Source organism: Scyliorhinus canicula, chromosome 12 (genome assembly GCF_902713615.1).
Source record: "Scyliorhinus canicula chromosome 12, sScyCan1.1, whole genome shotgun sequence".
NCBI classification, from domain to species: domain Eukaryota; kingdom Metazoa; phylum Chordata; class Chondrichthyes; order Carcharhiniformes; family Scyliorhinidae; genus Scyliorhinus; species Scyliorhinus canicula.
The window spans coordinates 72,566,002-72,584,644 of NC_052157.1; the positions used below are offsets into that span (position 1 = coordinate 72,566,002).

The following is an 18,643-nucleotide window of genomic DNA, read 5'->3' on the forward strand; positions in this document are numbered from 1 at the left end:
GTACGCTCCCAGCTGGGACGACACAGAATTCATAAAGAAGACCATGGCGGAAATCCCCGACCTTGACACACCACTGATTATTGGGGGGGGGGGGGACTTTAACTGTGTGCAGCACCCACTGACCGACCGATCAAACCCCAGAACATGGAAAAAGTCTGATGTGGCTAGGGAGCTAGGGGCCTTCATGGAACAGATGGGGGCGGTGGACCCATGGCGGTTCCTGCACCTGGGAGAAAAGGAGTTCTTGACCTTTTTGCAGGTTCACATGAAATACACCGTATCGACTTGTTTGCAGTGGGGAAATCGGTGCTTTCAGGGAGCACTGGAACGGATAACTCCGCGATCACACTCCACACTATATGGATGTAAGACTGGTGATCGGCTGGGCCCAGCGCCCCACGTGGAGGTTGGACACTGACCTCCTGGCCGACTAGGCCTTCTGTCAAAACATATCGCAGGACATAGGTGATTGGGGCTGGTTTAGCACAGGGTTAAATTGCTGGCTTTGAAAGCAGACCAAGGCAGGCCAGCAGCACAGTTCAATTCCTGTACCAGCCTCCCCGAACAGGCGCCGGAATGTGGCGACTAGGGGCTTTTCACAGTAACTTCATAAATAAACAATCTTCATTTCATTTTTTTTTTCATTTCATTACATTAGTAACAACCAAAACGGGGAGGTCTCACCCTCCAAGTTTTGGGAGGCACTGAAGGCCGTGATCAGAGGAGAGATCATAGCCGACAAGGCAAGCAGAGATAGGGAAGAGAGGGTGGCCAGGTAACAGCTAGTGGACTCCATTCTGGAAGTCGATAGAAAATACTCCGAGGCCCCAACCATAGGGCTGCTGGTGGAGAGGAAAAAGCAGCAAATGGACTTTAACCTGCTAACCACTGGGAAAGCAGTGAACCAACTCCACCAGACACGGGGGATCTTCTAGGAACACTGAGATAAGGCTGGCCTCCTATTGGCTCACCAGCTGAGAAAGCCAAAAGGGAAATAGTGCAGGTTAAGGATAGCAGAGGCAGACTGTTAACAGAACCAAAGAAGGTCAATCGACAGACTGGAACTACCAGTGGTGGGGGAAGACAAACGGGGGGAGCTGGAAGCATCAATAAACCTGGGAAAAATCATGGAGAGCATCAGTTCCATGCAAGCGGGGAAGACACCGGGACCCGACGGTTCTCGGCGGACTTCTACAAAAAATTTGCACCAGTCCTGGCCCCACACCTAAGGGACATGTTCTGAGACTCACTGGCAGAGGGCACCCTGCCCCCCGCCCAATGCTAGCGTAGGCCACAATCTCACTGATGCCCAAAAAAGATAAAGACTTGACGGAATGTGGATCATACAGACCCATTTCACTGCTGAATGTGGATGCGAAAATACTCGCAAAGGTCCTGGCCAAAAGGCTGGAGGGCTGCATACCAGAGGTGGTCGCAGAGGACCAAAACGGGCTTTGTCAAGGGGAGGCAACTCACAGTGAACATCAGGCAGCTGCTGTACGTAATATATATATTTCTTAATTTAGAATACCCAATTCATTTTTTCCAATTAAGGGACAATTTCGTGTGTTCAATCCACCTACCTTGCACATCTTTGGGTTGTGGGGGCGAAACCCACGCAAACACAGGGAGAATGTGCAAACTCCACACGGACAGTGACCCAGGGCTGGGATCGAACCTGGGACCTTGGCGCCATGATGCTGAATGTAATAATGATCCCCCTCAGAGAGAGAGCACCAGAGGCGATCAAGTCCCTGGATGCAGAAAAGGCCTCCGAAGAGTCGAATGGAACTACCTCCTCGAGGTACTGGAACGGTTTGGGCTAGAAGCAGGATTCACCTCCTGGGTGAGGCTCCTGTACAACGCTCCCAAAGCGAGTGTCTGAACTAACACCACCAGCTCTGAATACTTCCAGCTACAGAGAGGAACAGGACAGGGCTGCCCCTTGTCCCCACTCTTGTTCGCTCAAGCGATCGAACGCCTGGCGATAGCCCTGCACAATGCGAAAAGCTGGAAGGGAATTGGAGACGAGACAGAGAGCACAGACTTTCACTCTTTGCAGATGGCCTGCACCTCTATGTCTCAAAGCCACAGGAGGGACTGAAGGCAAATCCTGAAAGAGTTTAGAACCTTCTCGGGCTGCAAACTTAACCGGGCAAAAGCGAGACATTCCCAATGAATCCAAAAGGGTGAGGGACAGAGCTGGAGGAGCTCCTATTTAAAATGGCCCAGAACAGATTCTGTTACCTGGGGATCCAAATAGCCAGAGACGCAACCAGAGATCCAGAAGTGGAACCTGACCAGCCTAGTGGAGGAAGTCAGAAAAGACCTTCAACGGTGGGGCTCACTCCCACTCTCCCTGGCAGGGAGAGTGCAGACGGTCAAGGTGAATGTACTGTCAAGGTTCCCCTTCCTATTTAGATCCATCCCGATCTTCATCCCCAAGGCCTTTTTCCAAAACGTAGACCGTCTAATCATGGTGTTTGTGGGGATGGAAGAACCCAAGAATTCCCAAACCGACACTGGAAAGAGGAAAAGTCAAAGGGGCTTGGCTTTACAAAACCTACAATACTACCACTGGGCAGCAATGGCAGAAAACGTGAAGGGATGGGAAAAAAACCCGACAATGATTGGGTATAAATGGAGGAGGCATCCTGTAAAGGAACGGCCTTCCAGGCTCTGGCTACAGCAGCACTCCCATCCTTCTCAGCAAGATACACAATGAACCCAGTGGTAGCGGCCAAGCTGAGAACGTGGAGCCAGTTGAGACAGCACTTCAGGATAACCAAAATGTCCCCCATGGCCCCCATCTGCAGAAATCACAGATTCCCCCCAGCCATGCTGGATACCATCTTCAAACGATGGAGGTGGGACACTGACGGTCGGGAACTTCTACGTCGGGAGCAGACTGGCAACACTGGACGAACTGACGAGGAAGTGGAAACTAGCAAGAGGACAGGAATTGAGACACCTTCAAATAAAGCACTTCCTCCGCAAAGAGACAGTCGGGTACCCTGGGGCCCCAGAAAACACACTACCAGAGGACCTGATAGGCACAAGCAGCGAGAAGGGGGGGGGGGGGGGCTAGAGTTCAGCTACTGGACAGCTCAAGCACCACTGGATGAGACCAGAAAAAAATGGGAGGACGAACTGGGGACAGAGGTAGGGTGGGGACTCTGGAGTGAAGCACTGAGCAGGGCGAATTGCACCTCCTCCTGCACAAGGCTTAGCCTAATGCAGCTCAAAGTGGTGCACAGAGTGCACCTGATCAGAACCCAAATGAGCAGGTTCTTCCCAGAGGTGGAGAACAAACGTGAGCAGTGCCAGAGTGGCCCGGCCAAACACACCCATGTGATTTGGGCTTGCAAAAGCTTGCCAGGTTCTGGACAGCCTTCTCCGAGGCAATGTCCAAGGTTGTGGGGATGAGGGTGAAGCCATGCCCAATAGTGGCAATCTTCGGGGTATCGGAGCAGCCAGAGTTACACACGGGGAAGGGAGCCAACGCCTTGCTTTCCCTTCCCGAATCGCACGCCGGAGAATTCTGCTCGGGTGGAGATCAGCAGCACCACCCAAAGCTACAGACTGGCTCGCTGACCTCTCGGAATTTCTCCACCTGGAGAAGATTAAGTATGCCATCCGAGGGTCAGAGGAAGGCTTCCTGGATACTTGGGGGCAGTTTGTTGGCCTGTTGCAAAACCTGTTCGAGGCCAGCAACGAGGAGTAAGCCAGGGAAAAAAAAGAGAAGATAGATGAGTAACCAAATGACTGCGCAACCTGAGGGGGGGGGGCAGGCGGGAGGAAGGTGAGGAAACCATAAGAGAAGAGGAAGGGTGCTGAAGCCAATTGGGGAGGGGGGTTCATAGACCGATCCAGAGGGCAACAAAATGTACATAGAGTTAGTTAAATGAAGGACAAAATAAACCTCTCCGTAAAATAAAGTAAATTAGTGCAGGCAAGGCAAGAAAAATGTAATGTATAGACACAACAAATGTTTATAAATATTGGATAAGCCAATAAAAAGATTTTTTTTTTAAAAGGGATGCTGGTGTTGGGCGGGGCCAACAAATCACATACGCACATGTTTTGGAGTTGCAAAAAATTGGGAAGATTCTGAGCAGGAGTGTTCGCAGTCTTAGCCAGGAAAGTGGAGGAGGAGGTGGAACCGGACCCTTTGGTGACGCTATTTGGGGTTTCGGAGAAGCCGGAGCTCATGGAGAGGAGGAAGGCCAATGTTGTGGCCAAACACCTCTCTGATTTCACGGCGGCAAATTTTGCTGGAGTGGCGGTCGGCATCGCCACCGGGGGTAGCAGCATGGTCGGGTGACCTGTACGACATCCTGTGGTTAGAGAAGATAAAGTATAAGTTAAGGGGCTCTTCAGGTGGATTTGAGGAAAGGTGGGGATGTTTGTGACCGTGTTTGCGGGGCTTTTCGTTGAGGGGTGGGGTGAAAAAGAGAGAATATCTGTACAGACTGTATAGTTGATTGTTGGGAAGTATGTTTCCCGGGGTGTTTATTCTCTGTGACCTGTTTTGATACATGTTTGTAATAAAATGCACTTTTTAAAGAAATTAATTGCGATATGAATAAAGATCTTTACTTTTTGCTTTGGATACCCTTTCAGGTTTTTATTTTGTGTACTTCCTTTATACAATTCTTAATCCTTTCTTTCGCCTCCCCTTGTTGCTTCTTTGTGTTTCTGAGTCCACTGGATAGGCACTTTTTTTGGTATTTATGTGAGCCCTTTCTAGTAGCTTGATGCTGAATCCTATCTCCTTGCTTAACTTTACAGGTGAGCCCTTTGTCTTTCTCTTGACTTGGCAGCGTGACAGAAACTTTGAATGCCTCCCACACTTCATCTGTGGTGTTACCCATTAATCATCCAGCCTAGTTTACTGCAGTCAGTTTTATAGTTTTATGTCCCATCTCTCTGGAGTTTTACCTTGGTCACATATCCTTGCCTTCTGAATCGCCCTTCTCTTCCCGCCACCGCTTCAAACTTAATTTCACTCTGGTTGTATTGCAGTCACTATTTTCAAAATGATCCCTTATTAGCAGATAGTTAACAAATTCTGTTTATTATTCATCACTAAATCCGGCACGCCCTGTTCCCTTGTGTGCTCAAGAGCATATCTCTGCAGGTAGAGGTGGTAACGTCACTCAACCAGTAATCCATAATATTAGAATAATCTTTATTAGTGTCACAAGTAGACTTACATTAACACTGCAATGAAGTTACTGTGAAAATCCCCTGGTCACCACACTCCGACGCCTGTTCGGGTACACGGAGGGAGAATTCAGACTGTCCAATTCATCTAACTTGCACGTCTTTTGGGGCTTGTGGGAGGAAACTAGAGCACCTGGAGGAAACCCACGCAGACACGGGGAGAATGTGCAGACTCCACACAGACAGTGACCCGATCTGGGAATCGAACTCAGGACCCTGGTGCTGTGAAGCAATAGTGCTAACCACTATACAGAGGCCCTGGCTGATGCTCTGAGGGTAACGGGTTCAAATCCCACCACAGTAGTTGTATTTTAAATTCAATTAATAAAACCTGGAATTATAAAGCTAGTCTCAGTAATGGTGACCATGGCAACTACTATGGATTATTGTTAAAAAGAAAAATCCATCTGCTTCACTAAGGCCCTTTAGGGAAGGGAATCTTCCATCCTTAACCAGTCCGGCCTGACACATGACTCCAGACCCACAGTAATGCAGTTCACTGGTGGAGTTCATAATCCAGGCCAACACTGAGGGAGTGCTGCACTGTTGTGAATGCTGCCTTGTGGATGATGATGTTCATCCAGCAAGTGTTAAGCTGGTACTTGACCTGGGGGATGAGGTTTCTGGTGCTGTTGTGGGGGGGAACAAGTTGGGGGGGGGGGGGTGAGATGGGGGGGGGGGGGGGGGGGGGGGGGTGGAAGCCCCCCCCATCTCACGTGGAACGTGAGAGGACTGAATGGGCCGGTCAAGAGGGCTCGTGTGTTCGCGCATCTGAGGGAGCGGAAGGCAGACGTGGCAATGCTACAAGAGACACATCTAAAGGTCATAGATCAGACGAGATTGAGTAAGGGATGGGTTAGCCAGATATCCACTCAGGGCTGGACTCGTAGACCAAGGGGTTGGAATTTTGATTAGTAAGTGAGTGGCATTTGAGGCTGGGAGAATCGTGTCAGATCAGGGGGGGGGAAGGTACATAATGGTGAGTGGAAGGTTGGAGGGTGTACGCGTGGTGCCTGTGAACATATATGCTCCGAATTGGGACGATGTGGAACTTATGAGGCTTGTGCTAGGTAAGACTCTAACCTGATCATGGGGGGGGGGGGGGGGGACTTTAACACGGTCATTGATCTGGAATTGGACCGGTCAATATCCAGGTCAGGGAGGAGGCCAGCGGTGGCAAAGGAATTGAAGGGTTTTATGGTACAGGTGGGGTGTATAGACACATGGAGGTTTGCACGGCCGAGGGCGAAGGGGTTTTTTTTTTTTCGCATCCATAAAGTTACTCTCGTATTGACTTTTTTGTTCTGAGCAGGGCGCTAATACCGAAGGTGGCGGGGACGGAATACTCGGCAATTGCAGTGTCGGATCATGCCCAGCATTGGGTGGATTTGCGGGTTAATGAGGAGAGAGGGCAACGCCCGTTCTGGCGACTGGATGTGGGGTTGCTAGCGCTTAAAGTGGTCTGCGGGCGGGTCAATAAGTCCATCCAGAACTACCTGGAATAAAATGACACAGGAGAGGTATCTGCAGCGACCGTTTGGGAAGCTCTGAAGGCATTTGTTCGAGGGCAGTTTATGAGCACGGGGAAAAGGCGAGTTAGATGTTGGCGCAACAGCTTAGCAATAGAGAGGCAGCCAGGAAGATTGATAGAGTGAAGAATAGGGATGGTAACATGGTCTTGGACCCGGGGGGGGGGGGGTGAACAAAGTTTTAAAAGAATTTTACAGTAAATTATATGAGTCGGAACCCCCGGCTGGAGTGGAGGGGATGAGGCAATTTCTGGATCAGTTGAGGTTTCCAATGGTGGAGGGGCTGGAGGCCCCAATTGAGATGGAGGAAATTATCAAGAGGCTGGAGGGCATGCAGTCGGGCAAACCGGTTACCCGGTGGAATTTTATAAGAAGTTCTCAGAGATATTGAGCCAACTGCTGGTGAGGACATTTAACAGGGCTAGAGAGAAGGGAATCCTCCCCCCGATGATGTTGCAGGCCTCAATTTCACTTATTCTTAAACGGGAGAAGGATCCTGAGCAGTGTGGGTCATATAGGCCAATCTCGCTTTTGAATGTGGATGCCAAGCTGTTGGCTAAGATATTGGCCACAAGGATAGAAGACTGCATCCCAGGGTGATAGGGGAAGACCAGATGGGATTCGTTAAGGGCAGGCAACTCAAGGCCAATGTTCGGAGGCTTTTAAATGTTATTATGATGCCCTCAGAAAGAGGAGAGGCGGAGGTGGTGGTAGCGATGGATGCGGAGAAGGCTTAAAATCGGGCGGAGTGGGAGTACCTGTGGGAGGCGCTGGGAAGATTTGGGTTTGGTGAGGGCTTTATTGGCTGGGTGCGGTTGCTCTACCAGGCGCCTGTAGCGAGCATGCATACGAACCGGCTGAGGTCGGGGTATTTTAAATTGCATCGAGGGATGAGGCAAAGGTGCCCCCTCTCCCCGTTACTGTTTGCTCTAGCTGTAGAGCCACTGGCCATGGCGTTAGGAGCTTCGAGGAACTGACGGGCTGGTTCCGGGGGGGGGGGGGGGGGGGGGGGGGCGGGGGGGGGGGGGGGGGGGTGGAGCACCGGGTCTCACTCTACGTGGACAATTTGCTTTTGTACATTTCAGACCTGTTGGAGGGGATGGGGGAGGTTATGCTGATCTTGGGGGAATTTGGCAGTTTTTCGGGGTATAAATCGAATATGGGGAAGAGCGAGATGTTCGTGTTTCAGGCTAGAGGGCAGGAGGAGAGACTGGGAGAGCTGCCGCTTAGAATGGTAGGGAAGAGGTTTCGATGGGAATCTAGGAGGCACTGCATAAGCTTAATCTATCCCAGTTGGTAGAGCAAATGGAAGGGGACTTTAAGAGATGGGACATGCTCCCGTTTTCACTGGCGTAGAGGGTACAGACTGTGAAAATGATGGTCCTCCCCAGATTTCTGTTTGTCTTTCAGTGCCTCCCCATCTTCATCCCTAAGGTCTTTTTCAAGCGGGTGGACAAGATCTTTTTGGGGTTTGTGTGGGCGAATAAAACCCCGCGGGTGAAGAAAATGTAGTTGGAGCGTAGTCAGGGGGAGGGTGGGTTGGCGCTGCCAAACTTCTTTAACTACTGCTGGGCAGCTAACATAGCCATGATTGGAAAATGGTAATGGGGGAGGGGTCGGCATGGGAGCGGTTGGAGGCAGCGTCATGTAAAGGCCCCAGTCTGGGAGCATTGGTAACGGCACCTCTGCCGTTCTCGTCGGCCTGATGCTCCACAAGTCCGGTGGTAGTGGCGGCACTGAGGATCTGGGGGCAATGGAGGAGGTATAAGACTGTGGAGGGTGTGTCGCTCTGGACCCCGAATTGTAACAACCACAGGTTTGTACCGGGCAGGCTGGTTGGCGGGTTCCAGAGCTGGCAGAGGGCAGGAATTAGAAGGATGGGGTATCTGTTTATAGATGGGAGCTTTCCCAGCTTAAAGGCGCTGGAGGATAAATTTGAACTGCCGCCAGGGAATGGTTTTAGATATTTGCAAGTGCGAGACTTCCTGAGGAAAGAGCTGTTGGCCTTTCCGCTGCTGCCGCCACAGGGGATACAGGATAGAGTAGTTTCTGGTACCTGGGTGGGGGAGGGGAAGGTGTCGGATATCTACCAGGAGCTGTTGGAGGTGGAGGAAGCCCCGGTGGAGGAGCTTAAGGGCAAGTGGGAGGACGAGCTAGGAGGAGAGTTAAGGGCGGGTCTATGGGCGGACGCTCTAAGCAGGGTCAATTCCTCCTCATCATGTGCCAGGCTTAGCCTAATACAATTTAAGGTGGTCCACCGGCCACACATGACAGCAGCGAGGGTGAGCAAGTTTTTCGGGGTAGAAGGTAGATGTGCGATGTGCACGGGAACCCCAGCAAACCATGTCCACATGTTTTGGGCATGCCCGAAGCTCAGGGGGTTTTGGCAGGGGTTTGCAAAGGCAATGTCTAAGGTGCTTGAAACACGGGTGGTGCCGAGTCCAGAGGTAGCGATCTTTGGAGTGTCAGAAGATCCGGGAGTTCAGGGAGTGAAGGAGGCCGACGTCCTGGCCTTTGCCTCCCTGGTAGCCCGGAGACGGATCCTTTTAATGTGGAGGGACTCGAGCCCCCGAGTGTAGAGATCTGGGTTAGTGACATGGCTGGGTTTCTCAGCCTTGAGAAAATTAAGTTTCTCTTAAGAGGGTCAATGTTGGGGTTCTCTCGGAGGTTGACTTTCTCGGGGAAAATTAAAATGTCAGCAGAAGAAGCATTCTGAAGGGGGGGCGGGCGGGCGGATAGGTGTTAGATGGTTGAGGTGTGTGAAGATTGGGTCGGGTGGGAAATGTTTATTTTACCATGTTAATGTTATTGTTATAAAAATTTTGCAGATACCTTAATAAAAATATTTTTTTTTAAAGATGTTCATCCAAGATCCCATCTGCCCCCTTGGGTAAAGATGAAAGAGGTCACTATTGTAAGAGACATGGGGGGATATTGTAACTTGTGGCCTGGTCAATATTTGTTAAGAAAAGCACCACAATAATGAATTTGAAAGAATCCTTATTGTGGGATCTTGCTGTGCACATCTTGGCTGCTGTTTCCTACATTACAACGATGACCGTACTTCACAAAAAAAAGGTTGTGAGGTACTTCGGGTCACCCTATGGTGAATATATATCTGGGACTGCTTCCTGAGGGCTGGGCGCTCTTATTGCCATCCCTGGACATTCACTGCCCCGATCCCGAAACTGTTCGATTGATTCCCTCACAGGTGTTGCTGCCACCTCCATCTTCACTAGCGGCAAATACGCCATCGACCCCGAACTCCGCGGCTCCGAGTTTGAGCGGCTCACCCAAAATCTGGACGTGCATTTCTGGAAGGCCTTCTGGAACATCACCGAAACCGAAGTGCTGGCGGTGAGTACCGACATTCACTGGAACTGAGGGGTCAAAGGGTAAGAACCCATCTATAGAAGCAAATATGGGAAATCAGGTGGGAAGAGATCATTAACGATCTTAAGCACTGATGTAAATAAATTGAACCTGTGTCTGTGCATCTGGATTCAATGTAGCACTATTCTCAGCTTCTATTCTGTATTCATTGATGTGTGCTAACTGAGCTTTCTTACTGTGTTGGCCGTCCTTTTCTTCCCTGCCAGTCTCTGGTCACTCTAACGTCCACCACTGTGCGTGTGAACAAGATGCTCTCTGTCCCGCCCAGCTCCTTTGAGATGCCGCTGCTTGCTGACCCCAACTTGATGGTCGTCATCACTCCTCCTGTAGCTCATTCTGGCCCCGGACCTGTGCAGATGAGACTCATCTCCTACGAGCTGCGAGACGGACAGGTAAATGCAAGTTTCCCAGGGCTAGATGTGATCTCACGTCATTCTGGTATGGCACACCTCGCAGCCATTTTTAATCTTTAATCCAAGAAATCTCTCTGCTGTCAGAAATGTAAAAGTCCATGGGTTCTATGACTGGGCAGAAAGTTTAATACAAACGTATGTTCCCTGGTGTGATCTCCCTGTTTCGTTGGAGCGGACAGTGTGAAGTGTGTGTGCACCCTATGTTGTTTGTACGGGCAGTGTTCGGTGTGTGAGCTCCCTGTGTCGTTTGTATAGACAGTGTGTGATGTGTGAGTTCCCTGTGTTGATTGTACAGACCGTGTGGGGTGTGTGTGCTCCATGTGTTATTTGTACAAACAGTGTGGGGCGTGTGAGCTCCCTGTGTTTTTTGTATAGACAGTGTGGGGTGTGTGTGCTCCCTGTGTTGTTTGTATAGAAAGTGTGGAGTGTGTGAGCTCCCTGTGTTGTTCGTACAGGCAGTGTTGGGTGTGTGAGCTCCCTGTGTTGTTTGTATAGACAGTGTGGAGTGTGTGAGCTCCCTGTGTTGTTTGTACGGGCAGTGTGGGGTGTGTGATGCCCTGTGTTTGTATAGACAGTGTGGGGTGTGTGAGCTCCCTGTGTTGTTTGTATAGACAGTGTGGGGTGTGTGAGCTCCCTGTGTTGTTTGTATAGACAGTGTGGGGTGTGTGAGCTCCCTGTGTTGTTTGTATAGACAGTGTGGGGTGTGTGAGCTCCCTGTGTTGTTTGTATAGACAGTGTGGGGTGTGTGAGCTCCCTGTGTTGTTTGTACGGGCAGTGCGGGGTGTGTGAGCTCCCTGTGTTGTTTGTACGGGCAGTGTGGGGTGTGTGAGCTCCTTTGTTGTTTGTATAGACAGTGTGGGGTGTGTGAGCTCCCTGTGTTGTTTGTATAGACAGTGTGGTGTGTGTGAGCTCCCTGTGTTGTTTGTATAGACAGTGTGGAGTGCGTGTGCTCCCTGTGTTTGTCCGGGCAGTGTGGCGTGGGCGAGCTCCCTGTGTTGTTTGTATAGACAGTGTGGTGTATGTGAGCTCCCTGTGTTGTTTGTATAGACAGTGTGGAGTGCGTGTGCTCCCTGTGTTTGTCCGGACGGTGTGGCGTGGGCGAGCTCCCTGTGTTGTTTGTATAGACAGTGTGGAGTGTGTGTGCTCCCTGTGTTTGCATAGACAGTGTGGGGTGTCTGAGCTTCCTGTGTTGTTTGTATAGACAGTGTGGGGTGTGTGAGCTCCCTGTGTTGTTTGTATAGACAGTGTGGGGTGTGTGAGCTCCCTGTGTTGTTTGTATAGACCGTGTGGGGTGTGTGTGCGCCCTGTGTTGTTTGTATAGACAGTGTGGGGTGTGTGAGCTCCCTGTGTTGTTTGTATAGACAGTGTGGCGTGTGTAAGCTCCCTGTGTTGTTTGTAGGGCAGTGTTGGGTGTGTGAGCTCCCTGTGTTGTTTGTATAGACCATGTGGAGTGTGTGAGCTCCCTGTGTTGTTTGTATAGACCGTGTGGTGTGTGTGAGCTACCGGTGTTGTTTGTACAGACAATGTGTGTCATAATATACACCAGTATATCATGGTGCAGACACACACAGGGACTAATCAACATGTACAAACACCGCAGCTAATCACCAGTTAGAATACACACACTATAAAGGCAGAGGCATGGTTCCCGCTCATTCTGGGTGCTGCCTCTGAGTATAACAAGAACTCATCCAGCCCAGCACAGACTTACAACACGTGCTGAGAGAATCATCTGGTTCGGACAAGGCTTAGGTCTCTAGTTTAAGTTAGCATCATTTAGACCCACAGTCATCGTGTGTTAGTTAGTTAGAAATAGTTAATAAAATTGAGTTGAACCTTCATCAGTGTTGGATGTGTGTGTTCATCTCTCAAGTCTACACTAGCCAACACTTCAGTGTGCAGTGTGAGCTCCCTGTATTTGGGAGCAGAAGTGTGGTATGAGCTCCTCGTTTATTTGAACTGACAGTGTGAACTCTGTGTTGTGGGTGAGACTTTGCTATTGTAGTCTCACAGGTGCCCCTAGTGGTCGGGTTTTATAAAGAGTGGCAATCTTCAATAACCGTTACCACTGGTTTAATATGGACATGAAGTTGCTACGTTTGACTTCCTGCCATCACAGATGTTCACTCCTACCTGTTGCATAAATAAAACCGGAAAGATGGCCAAACTATGGCTTACAAGGGAACTTGGAGATAATGTTAATTCCAAGGAAGAGGCATACAAATTGTCCAGAAATTTGGTGTGGCAGTTTGGCACACTGTTTAGCATTGTTGTCTCACAGCGCCTGGGATACGGGTTCGATTCCGACCTCAAGTGGCTGTCTGTGTGGAGTTTACATATTCTCTCCATGTCACGGTAGCATGGTGGTTAGCATAAATGCTTCACAGCTCCAGGGTCCCAGGTTCGATTCCCGGCTGGGTCACTGTCTGTGTGGAGTCTGCACGTCCTCCCCGTGTGTGCGTGGGTTTCCTCCGGGTGCTCCGGTTTCCTCCCACTGTCCAAAGATGTGCGGGTTAGGTGGATTGGCCATGATAAATTGCCCGTAGTGTCCTAAAAAGTAAGGTTAAGGGGGGGGATTGTTGGGTTACGGGTATAGGGTGTATACGTGGGTTTGAGTAGGGTGATCATTGCTCGGCACAACATCGAGGGCCGAAGGGCCTGTTCTGTGCTGTACTGTTCTATGTTCTATGTCTGCGAGGGATTCCTCCAGGTGCTCCAGTTTCCTCCCACAGTCCAAAGATGTGCAGGTTAGGTGGATTGCCCCTTGGTGTCCAAAGGTTATGGGAATTGGGCCTGGGTAGGGTGCTCTTTCGGAGGGTGGATGCAGACTTAATGGCCAAATAGCCTCCTTCTGCACTGTAGGAACTCTATGGTTTTATGTGGATTGCGGGCAGTTTAGAATTCAGCAAAGGAGGACAAAAGAAGGGGAAATAGAGTAAGCTTGTGGGAACATTAAAACTGACTGTAAAAGCATCTATAGGTATGTAAAGAGAAAAAGATTGGTAAAAATATAGATCCCTTACAGTCAGAAATGGGGGAATTTATAATGGTGAACAAAGAAATGGCTGACCAACTAAATACATACTTTGGTTCTGTCTTCACAAAGGAGGACACAAATAATATACCAGAAATGTTAGGGAATACACCAGGCTGATCACATGGAATGTGAGAAGGCTGAATGTGCCGGTCAAGAGGGCTCTCGTGTTCGTGCATCTGAGGAGCCTAAAGGCGGATGTGGCATTCTTACAGGAAACGCACCTAAAATTGGGGGCCAGACTAGGCTGAGGAAAGGATAGGTAGGCAGGTATTTCATTCAGGACTGGATTTGAAGACGAGGGGGGTATAGGGCGCACTCCTAGATCAATTACTTTGTGTTGGATAGGACGATCTTGGCGTGGATGATCAAGTGGTGTATTCGGCAACCGTGGTTTTGGACCATGCGCCGCATTGGGTGGACTTGCAGGTGATCGGGGTGGTGGGGGGGGGGGGGGGAGGAATGTGAGGGCCAGTGCCCACAGTGGGGGTTGGATTTTCTTTTTTCTTTTCTAATCTTTATTGTCACAAGTAGGCTTACATTAACAACGCAATGAAGTTACTGTGAAAAGCCCCTAATCTCCACATTCTGGCGCCTGTTCGGGTACATAAATGTGGGGCTGTTGGCAGATGAGGTTTGTGAGATGGTGAGGGCTGCCATTCGGGGATATGTGGAGCTGAATGACGCGGGTGAGGTTTTGGCCACCACGTTGTGGGAGGTACTGAAGGCAGTAGTAAGGGTGGAGTTTATTTCAATACGAGCACACAGAGATAAGACGGAGCGGGCTGAGGTGGCGCGGTTAGTGGATGATATTTTGCAGGTAGATAGGAAGTATTCGTAGGCTCGGGAGGGTTGTGGAGGGAGTGGCAGAAACCCCAGATAGAGTTGGGCTGATATCCATGGGTAAGGTAGGGCAGTTGAGAAGAGCTAAAGGGGCAGTATATGAATACGGGGAAAAGGCGAGTCGGATGTTGGTACATCGATGCAAGAAGCAGCGAGGTAGATCGGAAAGGTGTCAGGGAGGGAATATGGTCATGGATCCAGTTGAGTGAATGGGGTGTTTAGGGATTTTTATAAGGGACTCTGTGACTCAGAGCCCCGGCCGGGATGGAGGGAATGAGGTGTTTTTTGGAGGGGTAAGAGTTCCCTAGGGTGGAGGAGTACCTGGTGGAGGGATTGGGAGCCTCCATTAGGTTTGTTGAGGTGGTGGAGGAATGGGAGCGATGCAGGCGGCGAAGGTCCCTGGCCCGGATGGGTTCCCAGTGGAATTTTATAAAAGGTTTTCGGGGACTTGGGGCCCCTACTAATAAGGGCGCTTAATGAGGCGAGGGAACGGGGCCGCTCCCCACGACGTTATCGCAAGCCTCGATCTCCTTAATCTTAAAGAGGGGCAAAGATCCAGAGCAATGTGGGTCCTATAGGCCAATTTCATTGTTAAATGTGGACGCTAAGTTGCTAGCAAAGACTTTGGCTTTGAGGATTGAGGACTGTGTGCTGGGCGGTGATAGGGGAGGACCAGACGGGGTTTGTTAAGGGGAGGCATTTGTAATCTAACATCAAGCAGATGTTAAATGTTATAATGATGATCCCGGAGAGACGAAGTGTGAAGGTGGTGGTTGCCATTGTTGCGGAGAAGGCCTTTGACTGAGTATAATGGGACTATCTGTGGGAGGTGCTGGGGTGGTTCGGGTTTGGGCAGGGGTTTGTGGATTGGGTCCGGCTGTTGTACTGGGCACCGGTAGCGAGTGTGCGAACGAACCAGGTGAGTTTCAAATATTTCTGCTGCATCGGGGGTGGAGGAAGGGATGTCCACATTCCCTATTGCACTTTGCCTTGGCTATAGAGCCATTGGCAATAGGGCTGAGAGCATCAAGGGAATGGTAGTGGATAGTATGGAGAGGTGGGGCATAGGGTCTCGCTATATGCAGACGATCTTCTGCTCTACATTTCAAACCCTTTGGAAGGTATTGTGGGGATTATGGGTATATTGGAAGTGTTTGGCAGGTTTTCGGGATATAAACTCAATATGGGGAAGAACGAGGTTTTTCCGGTTCAAGCGAGGGGGCAGGGGAAGAGGTTGGGTGAGTTGCCGTTGAGAGCGTTGTTAAGAGCGTTGTGGGGGGGATCTTTCGATATTTGGGTATTCAGGTGACATGGAGGTGGGAGCAGCTGCACAAGCTGAATCTGGCACGGTTGGGATGTACTCCGGCTGTCACTGGTGGGGCGGGTGCAGTCAGTGAAGATGACTTTTCTCCAGAGGTTCCTGTTTGTGTTTCAGAATCTCCCAATCTTTATCCCTAAGGCTTTTTTTGGGAGGGTGAATGCGCTGATTTTGGGGTTGTTTGGGCAGGTAAAAGCCCCACGGGTGAAGAAGGTGCTGCTGGAGTGAGGTCGAGGGGGGTGGGTTGGCCTTTCCAAATTTGATGAATTATTACTGAACGGTGAATATAGCCATGGTAGGGGAGAGGTCGGTATGGGAGCGGATGGAGGCAGCCTCTTGTAAAGACTCGAGTTTGGGGGCACTGTTCACAGTGCCTTTGCCGCTCTCGCCGGCCAGGTACTCCACAAGCCCGGTAGTGGTGGTGGCCCTGAGGGTGTGGGGGCAGTGGCGGCAGCACATGAGGCTGGAGGGGGCCTCGGTTTGGACACCGATCTGTGGGACTCATAGGTTTCCTCCAGGAGGGCTGGACAGGGGGTTTCAGTGTGTGGCTATGGGCGGGGATTGAGAGGTTTGGGGACCTATTCATTGGGGACAGCTTCTTGAGCTTGGAGGGGATGGTGGAGAAATTTGAATTGCCTGTCGGGAATGGGTTCTGGTGTTTGCAAGTGAGGAATTTTCTTACCTGCTGCCTCAGGGGCTGCAGGACAAGTGGTGTCAAGAACAGGGGTAGGGTGAAGTGTCAGAAATTTACAAGGAGTTGGTGGGTTGGCTGGGAGCCCCAATAGGGGTAGTGAAGGGTAGGTGGGAGGAAGGGCTGGGGTATGGGAGGAGGCTTTGAGGTGGATGAACGCATCCTCGTTGTGTGCTAGGTTTAGCCTTATTCAGTTTAAGTTGGTCCTCGGGGCACACATGACCGTGGCTAGGATGAGCAGGTTTTTTGAAGGTGTGGAAGATAGGTGTGTGCAGGTGGGCCCGCAAATCATGTCCACATGTTTTGGGCTTGTCCGAAGCTTTGAGGATTTTGGTGCGGTTTATGCCGGAGGTCTTGAAGGTGAAAATGGTCCCGAGCCAAGACGCGGCGATCTTTGGAGTGTCCGAAGACCCGAGAGTCCAGGGGGCAAGAAAGGCCGACGTTTTGGTCTTTGCCTCCCTGGTAGCCCAGAGACAGATCTTATTAGAATGGAGAGACTCTAATTGGCTTGATTATTTGCAGCCCTGTTGGCTTGTTTTGTTTTATGGTTGTGCTTGATGTGTACATATATAAATGCCTCCATAAAATATTTTTCCAAAAAAAAGAAATGGTAGGGAATAGATTGTTCACTGAGCACAGTAAGAAGTCTTACAACACCAGGTTAAAGTCCAACAGGTTTGTTTCAAACACGAGCTTTCGGAGCACGGCTCCTTCTTCAGGTGAATGGAAAGGCTTGTTCCAGAAATGTTTATATAGACACAGTCAGAGATGCCCCGGAATGCGAGCACCTGCAGGCAATCAAATCATCAAAGATGCAGAGAGAGAGGTAACTCCAGGTTAAAGAGGTGTGAATTGTCCCAAGCCAGTTCAGTCGGTAGGCCTCTGCAAGTCCAGGCTTGTTGGTGGGGGCCGAATGTAATGCAGAGGCCTACCGACTGAACTGGCTTGGGACAATTCACACCTCTTTAACCTGGAGTTACCTCTCTCTCTGCATCTTTGATGATTTGATTGCCTGCAGGTGCTCGCATTCCGGGGCATCTCTGACTGTGTCTATATAAACATTTCTGGAACAAGCCTTTCCATTCACCTGAAGAAGGAGCCGTGCTCCGAAAGCTCGTGTTTGAAACAAACCTGTTGGACTTTAACCTGGTGTTGTAAGACTTCTTACTGTGCTCACCCCAGTCCAACGCCGGCATCTCCATATCATTGTTCACTGAGAGGAAGGAACTGAAGAAAATTAATATTAGTGACTTTGGGTGCTAGCCCTGGAGTGAGTGGTCGCACACGGTGGCTCCGGCTCGAAGGTGTTGATTTTGGCCCTTTCCACCTGTGTTTTGGGTAGATTCGGCAGAAAAGGGGAGCGGAGAGTGTAAGGGAAGATTCTCTCCACTGGTTTGGCATGTTTGCTGGCTATCAGACCTGGCAGAAGACAGTACGGGACCTGGCTAAGGAGTTGGAGGAGACTTGTGGCACAGCACCAATTGTGAAAATGGTGGAGGGGGAAGGGTCGGTGGCGGCGGGAAAGCCTCAGATGGAGCAACTGATTAGCTTCATCAAGGAGGAATTTCGGCAGCAAAGAAAGATGACGCAGAGTGCCTGGTCAAAAGCGATTGAGGGGGCAGTGGCATCTCTTCACAGGTCTTTGCATCGGGTGGAAACGTGCCTTGAAGCGCAGGGGTTGATGATCTGGGCGATGGAAAAGGTGGTATCCAACCTGCGTGACCATATCGTGTCTTTGGAGGCAGAGCTGGAGATCCTGGGAGATCTGTGCAAGTCGCTGCAGTCGAAGGTGGAGGAGCAGGAGAACAAGTTCAGACGACAGAACTTGCGGATTGTGGGTCTACCGAAGGGAGTGGAGGGAATGAGTGCCACAAATTATGTTTCTAGGATGTTGGCTAGGTTGGTGGAGGAGACGGTGCTGGAAAAGGCCCCAGGGGTGGACCGGGCCCATAGGTCCTTGAGGCAGAAGCCAAGAACAGGGGAGCTACCGCAGTTGGTGATTGTGCGGATGCACAAGTTTTTGGATGAGGAGAAGATCCTGAAGTAGATCAGGGCGAAACGAGTCTGTGAATGGGAGGACAATCGAAAACAGATCTACCAGGACATTGGAGCAGAGCTGGCTAAAAGGTGAGCGGGATTCAACAAGGCCAAAACGATGCTGTACAGACAACTAATTTGATTCGGGGTGTTGTAATC

At 50.4% G+C, this 18,643-nt stretch overlaps 1 protein-coding gene across 4 annotated transcripts in view; it reads left to right on the top strand.

Annotated features, from left to right (window-relative positions):
* Positions 1-18,643, top strand: part of lipeb (lipase, hormone-sensitive b) — a 125,761-nt gene that overhangs the window by 65,790 nt on the left and 41,328 nt on the right. For all 4 annotated transcript variants that reach the window (XM_038813336.1, XM_038813339.1, XM_038813337.1 and 1 more), the window contains 2 exons: positions 9,967-10,112; positions 10,355-10,540. In XM_038813336.1, coding sequence (XP_038669264.1) covers positions 9,967-10,112; positions 10,355-10,540 — 332 coding nt within the window. The remainder of the gene's footprint in view (positions 1-9,966; positions 10,113-10,354; positions 10,541-18,643) is intronic.